The sequence below is a fragment of the Pecten maximus genome, chromosome 19 (genome assembly GCF_902652985.1).
Source record: "Pecten maximus chromosome 19, xPecMax1.1, whole genome shotgun sequence".
Taxonomy (NCBI): Eukaryota; Metazoa; Mollusca; class Bivalvia; order Pectinida; family Pectinidae; genus Pecten; species Pecten maximus.
The window spans coordinates 9,127,372-9,143,587 of NC_047033.1; the positions used below are offsets into that span (position 1 = coordinate 9,127,372).

General features: G+C 35.5%; 1 protein-coding gene across 1 annotated transcript; it reads right to left on the minus strand.

Annotated features, from left to right (window-relative positions):
• Positions 1-5,057: 5,057 nt before the first annotated feature.
• On the minus strand, positions 5,058-14,968 carry LOC117318017 (malignant fibrous histiocytoma-amplified sequence 1 homolog). The gene is made up of 6 exons (XM_033872995.1): positions 14,894-14,968; positions 12,395-12,478; positions 8,552-11,690; positions 7,634-7,729; positions 6,923-7,204; positions 5,058-6,562 (listed from the first exon to the last, which is right to left on the minus strand). The coding sequence occupies exons 3-6, from the start codon at positions 11,679-11,681 to the stop codon at positions 6,552-6,554; spliced, it is 3,519 nt and encodes a 1,172-aa protein (XP_033728886.1). The 5' UTR covers positions 11,682-11,690; positions 12,395-12,478; positions 14,894-14,968; the 3' UTR covers positions 5,058-6,551.
• Between the last annotated feature and the right edge of the window lie 1,248 nt (positions 14,969-16,216).

A 16,216-nucleotide genomic window follows, 5' to 3' on the forward strand; every position in this document is an offset into this window, starting at 1 on the left:
GGGAAATGATGCTAAAATAAGAATGCTGTTTAATTATCTCGCACACAGAATTTTTTTAATTTCTTATGTTGTTTTCCCTTTTTCCTTGTCAAATAACACTACTAGTGTATGTTTGAGCTAAATTGTGAAAACTACTGTAAAATAGAAATACCCGTTAATAACATTTACTTGGCAAGAAAGTGTTTGTTTTTCATCAAATATCCTGTTTTCTTTCTTTGACAAATAATTTATATTTATTTTTACATGTATATTAGATGAAAGCACAAACAAAAAGATGATTTAAAATCATGACACTCCTCCATTCCCAATCACGTTTTCCAAATGTAGGGCCACACAAAGGGGTATATACATGTACATACTATGGCTCTCTTACTACATCAATTCAAATCATATTAAAACAATTGATTCAACCAATTAACTAAAATCATTTTAGATTGCAAATTAATGAGAAATGAAATTATGCCATATAATAATCTTGGATCAGATATCCATAAATGATATTGTCACATCAATGCTAATATTTTTCATACACATACAAAATTTTTTACTTAATCTATAAATGTCTCTGGCATTTTTACCGCAGTGGTATCATGCTCCCCTTTCACCAATCGGATGCGAGAAGAGCGTGAGTCACTTGCCAGGCTTTCTTCAGGTACTCTGGTTTCCTCCCCCAGTTACATAAAAAATTAGACTTATTAATGTTGACAGAAAGAAATTCATTCAATTGACTTACGAAAACAAATTTATAAGTAGAGGATCTTACACGAGTAGCTATTCATTCAATTGACTTACGAAAACAAATTTATAAATAGAGGACCTTACATGAGTAGCTATGTCATATGGAATTTATTAAACGTTTTCAATAAAGTTTATATGACATAGCCAAGAGTGTAAGACTCTATTTATCACATAACTACTATTTAAGAGAATATAAGCTAAAAACTTTCATTTTTTGTTTCTATAATAGACAGGTGAAATCCCTTTCGGATGGGACATTTTCGTCAACCCAGCAATCATACGACATATTTATCATGACGTCACAATAGTGTTATTACACATGTTTCTTAGGATAGTTATGATATGGCAGAACGGGCCAGTTATGTGATAAAAGTTGTTCTGTTTTAGTTCTTCACAACTTTATAATTCATACATAAATTTCATGAGGTAACCGTCTAGGATTTATTATCTTGGAACATTTCTGGGACATCACAAAGTGTAGAAAAAAATTAAGAGTATTTATCATAAAATGCTAACTTGTATTTGGGGGCAAGAAACTCATTCTGAAATAAACAAATTGATAAACTTTCTCGAGTTTATCCATACAATACTGGCTTTAAATATAAGCAATGAATGTTTAAAGAAATGTTTTATTATAAAGCATGCAATGTTATGACTGACCTTATCATACAAGTTTAGCATGTATTAATGTCCGACAGCAATACCAAAGAATATCACAGCACAAAAATACCTTCTGTTACAACATAATAGTTTATAAACCTTACAATCTCTTAACACCAGCCTGTGTGGTCCTTATATAAATCCATTTTTTTTTAAAAATAATTCTAGTTAAAAATCAATGAAGATTTTAACTCGGAATAAGCCAGTTTATGTCAGTCTAATTCTGGATGGCATGCAACAGGTGTCAGATATGTTGTTCAGCGAGGTAGCCACCAGCTACTACAAGGACAATCCATCTCAAAATAACTCAGGCTGTTCACAGGGCTATAAACCCAACAACAATAACAAACAAACAGAATGTGTACCTAACAAACACTCACTACCACACTGGTGAAGGTAGACTGACTCTGACTAAATATCACTAGGTTTGTTTTATATTCTGACTACAAATCTCTGTCAGTATTTGTGTGTTGTTACTATCAGATTAGTGATGAAATACTTTATAGTTGTTTAAATTCACAGGGCTAATATTTCATGAATTTTCCAAACATTTGTGAGTATATATTATCTGCCGCTATAGAATATTGATAATTTGCACTCACAGTATTAATGTTCACTGAGAATTGATTTTCTGCTATATTTAATAATGGCAAAAAATAAAATCTCCCAGGAATATTTTCAACTGAATAGTATTGATGGTGATGCAGTCTCTTAACACCTATGACTTCATGGCAATCACATTTGCTAAAAAATAAAAGTTATTTCCCTTTGTCAACATTTCCTACCAGTATATATCAGTGGTGGCAATTACAACATCTTGGGGAAATTTCCAATAACCCTCGAAATCGATTTCCGAGGGATTCCGGAATTTTTTTCAAGATGCTGTATTTATCAGTGGTTGACTCAAGTTTTTTTTCAGTATATTTTGTGATATGACATTCATATTTTTTTAAATGTAACACTGTTGAGTAAAATCGGACAAATTAATCTTCTTAATAAACAAACAGACCATGCCAGACTGTTTCGGTTAAGGAAATCTGCCAGCATCTTCCATATTGTTTATTGATTATTTTCTTTTTGTCAAATAAAGTCTCTCGCATCCTTGGCATTACAAATCAATAATGTATTATAGCAAATCTACACTATATATTTATTTTGTCTATTATATAGACAAAACATCACAGGAAAACTTCAGTTATTAATCACTATACGACATATGACATTTATACATAGAAAGCATGAAACAATTGCACACCAAAACAGGTATTGGTACTACAAACACATGGTAATATAATTAAAGAAGTTATTGTATTAATGACATTTCTTACATATGTAAGTTCAAACACTTTTTCAAGGTATGAATGACTGCTTCATAACTAGATATTATCGTAAGACATTCCGGTATCTTGGTTATATACCTTCAATGTAGTGTTATGTTCATGTATATTTTCATAGAGTTCACATTAAATAGTCAAGAAAAAAACAACATAATACTGATATTTTTTTATGTTCTGAATAAGTCACCTGTCTCACGAGACAGATGAATTTTATCATATATACACTGTACTCACTACTGACAAATATACCCTAGTACATTACAGTCAAACAGACTGATACTTTCTTTACTAGTTGTTAGTACAATGTATTCAAACTACTGTGATGTTGGAAACATAACTCATAAATACTGATGTACATGTATCTATCATGGTTTGTACAGATATTTTACACCAAAATTCAATCACATTTCAAGCACTTTTTCTTAATTTTCCAGGTGCATTTTTTTGTCCAATGGGGTAATTTTTGTCTTGAAAAAAAAATTTTTGTCAGGCAAATAAAATGCTCAAAAGGCTGTTATATCATTAAATTGAACAAAACATCGCAATCTGCATATTATCGAAAATTTAAGCAAATAATGCTGACATTTGAATTTTTTTAAATATTTTCTTGCGATTAATTTCTCATGTTAGAAGGAGTCTGAAAAAGCCTGTTTACAGGAAGTTATTCTGATTTCCAGTACTTTTCAAGCACTCGTGAGAAAGTTTCAGCATTTTTCAAGCACTCACCCGAAGCACTTTTCAAGCACTCACCCAAAATTCAAACACTTTTCATCATCAGTCCGAACCATGTTTAGTGATAGTTACTGGTACAGTTGGTAACAAATTGACTAGCTTATGAGTATTTAGTATTCATAACAATAAATTATATTTCATCAACTCACTTAAAGGGTTCATACTACATTTTACCAACGAAATGTGTTAGTTACCTCCTTTCAAAATAAAAATTCTAAATATTTAGAGTACTGAGTTCAAGGATTGTTGTAAAACTTTTAAACAACATCAATCTATTGTATGAACGAAAGACATTTCAATGAATTTTTGTGTAAACTCAAAGGATAGATAATGTATTTACACCCTATAATTGTCTTGCTGTGATATTGTGGCAATGCCAATCATGAATAAATTTGCTGTGATATTGACGATCATGAATTTAATTTTTCAATAATGAATAATTTATCTATGAAGCTTTGATTAAAAAAAAACGCACAGACATTTTTTCTGATAATGTTGAAAAAAATATTTATAACTAAATAGTACTGGCTATAACACATGGAGAAATGATCCTGGAATGATGAGATGGCAGTATACTGGCAACTGCATATACGGACATATACGTAGGTATACACCTTGTATATAAATCATGATGAAATATGGCAACAACAATAACAGTTAGATAGAAAAAAATAAGATAGACAAAAAACTAATTTACTTTCAGCAAACTAGACCGGTTCACAGAAGGAATCATATTTTTGTACCGGGTATTGCAGTAAAAACAAACAGTTTATATACCCAAGACAAAACAGAAATCAAATGGTGCCGCTATATATAAATATCAAATAAACGTAATACCAGTCAAACATCACACTGGTTGAGTATATCTGTAGTAAAACTAACTAATGTTGTGTCATAATCTGACATTGAAAAGTTCTTCGTGTAGGCATGCTATCAAATAGGGCACAGCAACAAAGGGGAATAACTCTTCAATGACGAGTTTTAACACTACAGGCAAAATTAAGAAAAACATAATAATTATATTTCCTGATTGCGTAGCCTCAACCGAGAACTTTTGCTGTCAAAATTAAGCATGATGTGCTCTTTAAACATTTCATGAAATTCTAATGCATCCCTGTTAATTGGTTATATACAAATAATATCAAAGATTAAAAAATTGCACAGAGGGAAAAAATAATACATCTAAAGACTGATACAAACACTTCATGTGATAAAAATGATAATTTAGACCTTTTACATACTAGATACATGTACATTACATTCTGGGCTGTCTTTTCTGTACTGTCGATAATGGATTTTACTACTAGTATTAATGGTAGGTTGCTTCAAAGGCTGACTTGGTACAAGAAGTCAACTAAAACCTTTACACTCATGTTAAATCTCCTAAACAACAGGAACATATTAAGCAGAGGGATCAGTTATAATAACTATTTTGAATAGAAAAGAAATCTGCTCACAAACTTTCTGTGTCCAGGTTGATGTAATGAAACTACAGGTATAACCATATAGTAATAACCGTATAGTAATAACCGTATAGTAATAACCATATAGTAATAACCGTATAGTAATAACCGTATAGTAATAACCGTATAGTAATAACCATATAGTAATAACCATATAGTAATAACCGTATAGTAATAACCGTATAGTAATAACCATATAGTAATAACCATATAGTAATAACCGTATGAAGTACATGTTGATGTTTCCTCAAAAGGTGACGCATGTGATATTTTTATAATTGATGTATAAATTTTTTTTTTTTTTTACAAAATCAAAAAACCTTGTGATCTGAAAAGTCAAAAAACATGATTTTCACAAAAAAATATTTCATCAAAAACTTTTTGTCAAATGTATTTGACATTGAAACTTTTCTTTATGCTGTGAAAAAAAGATACATTTATAACACAAATTTACATACATTGTACATGTAACGTTTCTTTTTCGGCAGTAAAAAAATCTAAGTAAATTTGATAATTCAACACTACAGCAGATACATTTTGTATATAGAAAATGTAAATTCAAAACTAAGAATTTTAATCACTCAAGCGCACATACATGTATACACAAAGAATTGAAAAATATCCCCATGTCGAATTGAAGATCTCAATACATTTTGGATGTATACAAGCTACATTTTACACATCTCTGGTCTTACAGCACCCTACATACAGGTACAAATCATATATACATTTTATCACAATAGGTTACATAAGTTATAAAAAGTATTCAGCACTTTAAAGTATAGTTGCCAAAAGAACTGGAAAACATGTGAACACCAGCTTTAACCAATGACTGTTTAGTAAACTTAAAAAAAAATCACTCAACAATACTTTAATTACATATAAATTATTCTGTATTTTTTTTCTAAAACTACGGATCTAGTCAAAGGTTATACTAACATTAACAATATTTCTGATGTACAGAATCAGAATAACTCTTTCCATTTCAGCTGTTAAGAAAATATGAACAGTAAAAGCAATAATCTTATTTCAATATTAATTTTCTTTTCTTTTCAAATGTTTCTGTCAACAGATTTTTAATGGCCTATCTAAGTCTGAAATATAGGGCAGTTTTGTTTATGCGGACAAATCAGTACCTACATACATACTTTCAAATATATAAATCTTAACACACCTGAAGAACGCATATATTACAGGTTTTTAAAGTCTTTTACATGGCTAATGAAACATAAAAGACAACATAGGACACCTAGTTTCGTCCTAATTTCAAAAACAAAAATTCCGATCTGATCGCTCAAACCATTTGGACCACTAAGAAAAAAAAGCCATCGAGTTCTAGTATTATCATTGTTCCTTAGTATATTTCCTAACAATCCAACATATTTCATTTCCTAACATTCTTTTGCTAGGATTTGGTTCCTCTTGTTGAGAGCCAGCAGATTTTATTTCCAACTGTTTTTTTTTATAGTATTGAGTACCTCTAGATCTCCTCACAAACAATCAGATTTTCTGGAGTAAGTTGTTTTCAAGGCAACCAGCATAACTTGGGAAGGTTGTCTTGGTCAAAGCTCAACTATAACTGTAGAAGGCTGCAGGAGTATGAGGTAGCACTGTTGAACTATTACGTATTCACTGAAAATAAACCAGATATATTTTTAATCGTTTTGCAACTGAGGGCATTGATATAGACTACAAACTACTACATTTTCTTGTTGGCCGATTTCAGGGAAAACATGACAAATGCAGAAATGCTTATAATGCAGGCCTTTGTAAAAAACCTTTGTACAATCACATGACATTAGACAGCCATGATTGAAACCTTTCAGAAGACAAAGTTGGGCTGCCTTAACAAATTGGGTAAAACTAGTAAACATGTGCCTGCTTCTCTACAATGAGATTTGATAGGTTGAGAACAGAGATGGACAGACATCGCTACATTGTAACATTATATAACGTCTCCTCCCCCACATACGGCTGGTGCATAATTAATACCTTGTATATGGAACTTGTCCTCCAGATCGTCGACTAGGTCCTGTCTACCGGCAGTCTGTAGTGCAGTCAGCAAGCCATGTAGAACATCCTCCTCTGTTGTGTTGTGTTTTCTATCCCGCCAGCGAACCAGTGCTGTGGTGATCTGCTTGACTGTCTGATAGGGATTGTCTAACTGTATCTGTTCTATCTCTGGCTGGGTCAGTCCCAATGCTAAAGCCATTAGGGACCATTCTGCACCACATCGCGCTGCAATGTAGCTCAGACCCAGGTTTGACAGCAGCCCTGAAAACATGGCCAAATATCCAACGTGTATCTTTTTTTTTTTGGGGGGGGGGGGGGGGGGGGGGGGGGAGGATATTTTTCAGGTAAAATTTACTACCAAGATATTTTGCCTGTATCACAGTACATAAAGGGAAAATATAGAAATCAAACCATATACTACTTGCACATTCTCAACACAGATAAAAAGGTATTTTCTAAATCTAGGGGTAAGTTATTAACACTTGTTAGTCAAAAATTAATTTATAGGGATGAAATCAGTATAGAAAACAGATGGGCATATCAGTTTTGACAGAGGCAGATCGGTATAAATAGCACAGGAATTGAAGAAATCTTAAGAGCAGGACATCACCGTATAAGGTATACCAAGTACGTATATATGACCTCTGATCCATATGAACTAACAGTATTTACCCCCATACCCACACTTACTTTGTATGTAGTTGCCACCTCCATCAACAGTATCATATGTAGAGAGTAGGAACTCCTTCACCACCTTAATGTGTTCTGCAATGTCTTCTTGATAGTCTTTAAAAAAAACTTATTATTTATACCAGTGATCAATCTACAATTCATTTAAACAAGTCCTTTTCAATTGTATTGCTGAAAACAATGAGTCCCACAATGTTAGATTTAACTATTTCCATAATTCTATGAGTCCCATCAAAATTCTATGAGTTGTACAGGACTCTGGTCATCAACTAATGAGCATGTGTTTTACTCTCGAAATGGAGATGTGATTATTGGGCTATAGTACTAGTATCATTGTAATTTTCACTAGACCCAGCTGAACATTTTGCAGCCCTTGACGTCAGACTAGTGGATATTTACACCCCTGAAACTGACGGAACATGTCTATTTGACTGTGTTTTGATTTCTGAGAAAAAGTGATTTGACTTCCGAAATTGCTTAAAGTCAAGAGTCAACTGGATGCCTTGGCCTGAAGCCCTGAGTGTCAACACCCTAAACTTTTTTTCAAGGTAATTATATATAGGTATAGGCTTATTGCAGAACAACGAATTAACATTTGCTTCAGTATTTTACAATGAACTGCAATTGTCAAGGATGGGCATGTTACTAAGCAAATGGATGTATTAATATTCATCCTATCATATTCATACACATTACGGGATCCTTTTCTGTGAATAAATTATGGTGTTACCAGTATTGGAATTGTAAGCGTGATGTTTCAGTGACTACATATATACATCTTCATTAGAAATACCAAAATCTATTTACATACTTACCACCACAAAGTTTATGTTTCATAGGATTCTTTTCTATTTAATTTTGCTTTATTCAGAAAAAACAGCATTTCTTAAATATAATTACTGTGATGTACAAACTTACCTGGGTCAAGGGGAAAGAGGAAACAGGCAGGTATTGGTACATCCTTTGCCTTCCTACAAGACATTGTCTGGTAGTGGCCACGTGGACACAAATTCTGAAGTACCTCGCCTGGGTAGAGGAAGGGATCATCATCGCCCAGGATCAGACAATGGGAACATAAAAGCCACTGTTCGTACCGAGTGAAGGGCCACTCCTGTAAAAGTGTGATCATATCACCATAGGTCCTTAGCATCACTAACCACAGTTCCTGCAAGTCACTTCCACGTACAGACACAGACACATCTACACGACTACCCGACGACATATCCACCGTCTCCCTGGTAACTAGTAACTTTGTACGATTACGAGTAGCCAACACACCGTTTTTCCAGTCGCATCGATTCATGATATGAGCCTGAAGACGAGCTGAGAACTTTTCAAATAAATTTGGAGGTAGCCTCTTCTTAAACTGGAGACGATAGCATAACTGAATTATGTCTGAAGGAATAGCTAATGGCCACTGGGTAGAGAGATTAGGTGGAGTTTCACTGTTAAGGAACCAGGGGAAACGGAGGATCCTGTTAGACGCAAATGTCATTGGTGCTCCAGCTAGTTTTGGTACCTCGTAACAAAGGTCAAACTTAAGCATGAGGTCGATGAACATGTCACGTGCATCTGTGGTGAGCTGGAAGTGTAACAAGCAGTAGTGAAGAAGCTCCACCGTCATCAGACCTTGTTCCAAAAAGTCTGCCTTCATCTCTTCAAACTTGTGCAGGCTTATGTTGGCCAGGCGTCCATAAGTGTCATTAAATTGGACGACCTTCTCAAAGTCATGCCGGAATATGGCCCTCAACATTTCGACAAGAGTCTCTGGCCGATGAAAGATGATACTGCTCAAACGCGGATTGTCATGATACCAGACAATTTCGCCAGTAGAGTGGAGGTATCGCAGTACCATATCCAAACTAGATTCTGCCGACCCCTCCATCCCGATCATTGACTGGTTCATGGTTTCCATGACATCTTTGAAGATATTCAGTGCCTGTTGCCTGTGTAGAATTTTCTGTGTCTTTTTCTGAATACCGAGCAGGTATTTGTACCAGGACTTAGGTAGGGGTTTTTCATCCGTGTCCTTCAGTTTCTGCTGAAGTGATGCACGCAGATTATCCACACCATCTAGTGTGTCTGCACAACTGACGACATCGACCCTACTGGCTAAGGTTACTCGCATATTTAACACACGCTGCAGACCACTGACTTTATCTCGCTTCCTCTGGGCATCAATGTCCTCAAACTTGGTGTTGCTTTCCTTGCCCGTCAGATTGATAAGCTCTGTTTTGGCTTTCTCTAGAGACAACTTGAGATCATCTATCTTAGCTTTCTCATCAGCGTTCATCTTCTGTAAGATATGATTGATCCTTGATTTAACAATGTCACTTGGACAGAGATCAGCATGTGTGCCCACTACCATGATGTGCGCCCCTGGAGCTCGATCAGCAATGGCATCAATCCAGTCTCCAACCATGGTGTCATATTTTTCCTCATCATACTTGGAGAGGTCAAATACTACCAAGTGCAGTGCCTCTGGTGTCAGAAACATGTGGTGAGCTGCAGAATAGATGTGATGGCCCCCAAAGTCCAGAATCTGCACTCGAAGACTTGGCTCAGGTTCCCACAGATGGCGCTCCAAGACCCATGTCCTTTCATGCTCTGCCGCCAGTTTTGAATGACCCAGCATCAAAGCATTCCTCAGACTTGTCTTTCCAGCCTTTGCTGCTCCAATCAAAATCATCTTACGACGATGTTTTGCCTCACTAATTCTCATCTCTTTTAGGTATCGGTAAAGGGAGACAACTCCTTGATTGCAAATCTCCTGTGGTGGTTTGGAAAGATAATTGTCATACACACTTAAGCGCCCAGTTTTTTCCAAGACGGCTAGTTTATCCAATAACATTGGAAGTTCCTTCAATTGATTGTGTTCTAGACTCAACTCCTGTAGTTTAGAAAGTCTACATATCGTATCTGGCACACTAGTTAACTCATTGCATGCTACAGACAAATGTATCAGACTGAAACACCTGCCAATCTCATTTGGTAATCCTGTTAATTTGTTTCCTTGTAAGTCGATATACCGAATATTTTTCAAATTGGCAACAGCTGGCGGGATTTCATATAAATAGTTGTCACTCAGCTCAAGGGTTTCTAAGAATTCCAGGTCAAAAATAGCATCAGGCAGTCGTAATAATGCATTTCTTCGCATCACAAATTTCTCTAGCTTTTTCAGACCTGCCACTTCTTTGGGTAGTTCAGTAAAGTAGTTTCCGCTTAAATTAAGTACTTTTAGTTCAGAGAGCATCATGATTTGCTCTGGGATCACAGAATTGAGTTTCATAGCTCCAGATAAATCTAATACTTGTAGACGAACACACTGTGTGATGTTTTCAGACACATTTTTTAAGAAGTTACCCTTAAGGTTGAGATACTGTAGCTTGGTCAGAGAACCCACATTGTCAGGAATAGTATGAATTTGGTGCCAACTAACATCAAGTTGGCGCAATTCTGGCAGGTTGCATGCTGCACCAGGTAGCTCTGTCATCCCACCGTCCCGAGGGTACCACTTTCTGGAAATGTTAACATTTTCTAAACTTTTACATTGGGATAGCTCATCAGGCACTGCCGACAACATGTTCCCGCTCAGGTCCAAAGTCTTCAAATTCTTTAATTGGCCAACATCAGAAGACAACTCTGTAAGCTCATTGTTACTTACATTCAACTCTGTCAGATTTTCAAGCTTGAAAACAGATGGAGACAAACGGTTGAAGTAATTAAAACTAAGATTCAAAGTTTTCAAATCTTTACAGTTCCCAAATGCTGATGGAAGCTTGAATAGGTAGTTTCCCACTGCTTCAAACACCCTCATTTTAGTTAAAGTTCCTAGAGAGGTGCCACCTACAGGAAAGGACTGGAGCCTGAGGAAAGGGAGACAAACTTCGTCCAATTCTAGACTGTAGATACTTCGGGGAACCCAGCCTTTGTACTTGCCCTCAGGGACCACCAGAATCTGTTTGTCCTTCAGGTCCTTTTGAACATACTGTTTCAGGGCCTCGGACACCTGACTCTGCCCCTGAGAGGTTGCCATGATGTCCACCATTCGGTCGCACTGAAACCCACAAATTTTCTTTGTGTATTCTAGTAAAGTTGCTACTTCACATACATGTACATAATAACATGACAATCATTTTTGTTTGTAAAATCACTAATATGTCAGGTAGAGACTATGGAATGCATGTTGAAATTTGCACCAGTGTATCTCGACTAGAGCTACCTCGTGTATTAAAAATACATTCAAACCTGGTTTACCATTGACCCAGATTTATAGTAGTAATGCAGACTAAGAGTGGGAGGATTAAAAAAGTAAATAATATTATAAACTATTATACCATATGTCACAGATTTACAAATTTACATCATGTGACTTTTTTAAAAATTACATACTACCCGGTAATAACATTATGCAAGTGAAAGTGGGTCTGGAATACTTTGATGATCCATCTGTATTTCTTTAATTTCCAATTATTTATTCAAGACATACAAGAGTTTGTCTCATTGGCATAATATTTGAAATGTGTGAATAAAATGTGGGAGGACATGCACCTATTTATTCATAACTCATATTAATATTGCGATGCTATTCACTTTGTGTTAAAGACAGTCAGTCTGGGCACCCTATCTGGGTTGACAGAAAAATCAAATATTTTTACAGCTAACATGAGACAAATAGGTGAATAGTGGGAGATCTAGACTGGTGGCCAACAGGAGACAACCTCTTATTATAATAATCCTCTTAGTATGATATATACTCACATTGTTAAGATCCAGATACACAAATGATCACTCTGTCCTTGTGTGGACAAAGTGGGGATCACAGTCAAGTCATAACCAGTTCACCTGAAACAAAAGTCCAGCTTGAGTAATTGCAATAATTATAAGCTAAGGAATCTTCGAGTTGATATAAATAGACCTTCCTTGAAAATTACCAAAACAAATTCTGTGAAGATGCCAACTTTCAGGGTTTGTAGGTTTAGCAGAATCATTGGTTATTTAAGGACCACTGTAATTTTGAAAAAGGTATTGACCCAGTCCAGTTCCGCTACATTCCTCCCTCCTTTTTTCAAGTCTTCGCCCCAAAGACCACAAGTTCAAATATCCCCTTGCTAATCATGCATAGTCTCAATGCTTTAAACAAGGGTAGGCAATTCAAGCTTGCCAATTATATAACAGGAGAAGGAGAAAATGTAGCAGTCAGACCAGGGTTCAAACACGGGATGTTCCGAACACTAGACAGACACTCTACCACTGATCATGAGCTACCTGGTTGCTGATGATCGACCCAGTCCAGTTTAACTACAGTAGTGGCCGTGGTCATTCGTGATATTTAGAATGGCCATACTCTCAAGCTATCTGACAGAGACAATACAGCATCTGGAATGTATGTGATTTTGAAGAATTACTGCAGTGGGTTATAAAGACATATACCGTAAACATCTTCATTCAGTTCTTGATCATGACTAAGATACATTTTTGGATCTGAATGGTCCAACACTAGGGACACCACTACTCCAATAATATTAGAGGTATACACGACAGGAAACTTTTGACAGGCTGTCATGTAACCTCTAATCACCACCGCACATAAAACATGTTGCTGTGACCCATCTAATTAAAGTCGTTTAAAAGTTATCTTTACTCACATTTCATATGATCTGATTTACCTTATTCTATTTATCTATCATAAATACACAAAGTTACACAACGTGTGTCCATATCTATATCTAAGATCAGTGATTATTAGCCTCTTTTGTTGTTTAAGCGTAGGTCCTATTTGTATATACCGCCATACTTGTTTTGATTGTGACCTCTCGAGGTTATTTCCGGTTTATCCAAATTTGGAGTTGAAATAGACGAAACAAACAAAACGTTGTGAAATATATAACGTTACGTACGCTATCCGTTTTATTTGTAATCAGTATTTTATAATAACCGGAACAGCAAAGTTGTTTTAGTGACCCAATATTTGAACACAGCAGGTAGCAAGTGAATTATTGTGGATATAATTATATTTAAGAGGTGTCCATCAACAGTTTGTGCATAAATGGATTGATACTTCATCAACAAGTAAGCGTACACATATTTGTTAACATGAATTATCGTTTTAGATGGTTTATGACACTTTTTTGTCGCGCCCCAGAATCAGGGGCGCTGGCAACTACAAGAAAAACACGCTGAGGGGATATGAGGTCGCAATATCCAGCAATGTAATCAGGTGGAATAAGACCTCATATACGTATAGGAGTAGGGACACCACATGAACAGGAAAGGCATTTCGTGGCAATTTTTACAACTGATGTGTTATATCTGACAGGAGCTTTCACATACATAGGAAAATTCAAATGAACCAGCTTGTCTTAATTCTCAGTTACATGAAACCTTTTCAAATGCTTTAATGTAATAAGCTCAAAAAGCCCTGAAGAATGGTTTAACTCAATAAAAAATGACAGTTGTTTGTATTACCCAAACTTGACATGGGTTTGCGGATGTACAATGGATGTACGTGCAGGGCATCCAGTTGACCCTTGACTTTCAGCAATTTCAGAAGTCAAATCACTATTTCTGAGAAATCTGAAGGGTCAAAACATATGTCAAATAGACAAGTCCCTTCAAACCCAAGAGTCGGATTTCATTTTGGGGAGTCAAAAACATACTTTCAAGGGTCTACTGGATGCCCTGACATGTGCAGCTGTCGAGCTGGTTCCAATTTGGCTCATGTTAACTATCTCTCCTTTGAATGATATATAGGCCTATACCACAGGTGCCCCGACTCGTTTTATAAAATAATAACATATTAGAGTACATATAAGTCTCATTTATATGTACTCTTATATGTAATTATTTTATAAAACGAGTCAGGCACCTGTGCCTATACATACGTGTACGTACTGCTCTAGCCTAGTAATGCATGTCCGACTGGTTCCATCCTTACTCTAGCAGTACTAGCAGACGCATCCGTATGTTTCATATATAAACACGCTAACAAGCTATCCTACTGTAGGCTACGGTAAAACATAGCTGCAACAACGTAGCTCTGGACGACGGACGGACAATTTCTGACAGATGGTCGTCGTCAGAGCCGGAGAGCAGTGTAGGCAGGGTATGAATATTCGTTGTAGGTAAAACACAGACGCCTGATCACTTGGTCGGCCAGTATGTGTAGACCGGGACAGTATCATTTGGCGTTCTGACAGTCTAATAATTAGATTACGTCATAATTTAAATAAAAGAAGCATTAGCGCACATCAGACATACTTTTTGAACGGATGTTATATATAGATGATGATGTCGCAGCTTAGTATGAAGTCAGCAGTCACCTTTCGCCCGCTGAAAAACAAATATGGCGTTGGAAGCACTTCCGGTTTACATACATTTCCGTTTGTTAGGTGCTTTGATGTTACCTTAGAAAGGTACATTTTGTTTTGTTGCCATCAAATGTCGTCAAATAAAATGCATTATTCTAAACGAAATATTACTGAAAATTGAATATAAATACACCAAAAATGAGATAATTTCTATCAATCTACAAAACAACTGCTCCCGGGAGCAGTTATTATTCTGTTCGATTATCATTTAATTTAGACTTTAGTAAAAAACGAATAAAAGCATACAAGGACGCATACAGAAATGTAAAACATAAATCACAACGGTTACAGGGACATCAATACTTTAATTACCATCACAATACTAAGTAGATAGTATGTCTCGCTAGCATTCAAACTGTTGAAGGGGAATAACTCGTATACAAGATGATACTGTACACATTTATTTCGGCGTAGATAGGCTGTACTCAAATTTTATCGCGTTACATAATTTAAACAGATTAACACAATAACGAATTGACGCAATAATAACAGTTATTATATAAACCACTTGTAAGAATCTTCACAGTAAGTGTAATAATAATCTAGCAGAAGGATTTCATTGCGAAAAGCACTACAATAAGAGTTTTATTAGAAATCTAAATATATACAGTAGTTTACACATGCAGTATTTAAGATTGTTGTTCGAGTTTAAATGTATGAACTAACACAATATATTTCTATAGATTCATTCTGCATGCTTATAATATTATTGATTTTGTGAACTTAGCTTATTGCTTGAGAACAAAAAACTAGTATCTACATATCATAAAGTGACATTTTTGAGGCGCGTCCGAGCGGTATAGCAACAATATTAATACTCAAACACTTCATGTACTGCGAATTTGCTAACATTATAAAATAGTTTGCAAACAATTGTAACCGTAAGTTATATAAACTTTTAGTAATAACTCTTGATTATTGGCTCGGCGTATTTTATAGCCCTCGATTGGCCTTCCTGGAGTACCAGGACAAGTCCATGCATGATAGGCACTTTTCTCTCTCTTTCCCAGATCTGCACTGATGACACTAACAAATTTTAAAAAATAATTGTAGAATGTGATGCAGTGTACAATGTACATATCGAACAGGACATGTCCGTCACGGTATAGAATTAGTCAGTCAGGCATGTTGAATGCTGATGGTGACAGGTGCGATATTCAAATGAAATATTTATAACACACTACCTATATATACTCATTAGGACATGTTTTAT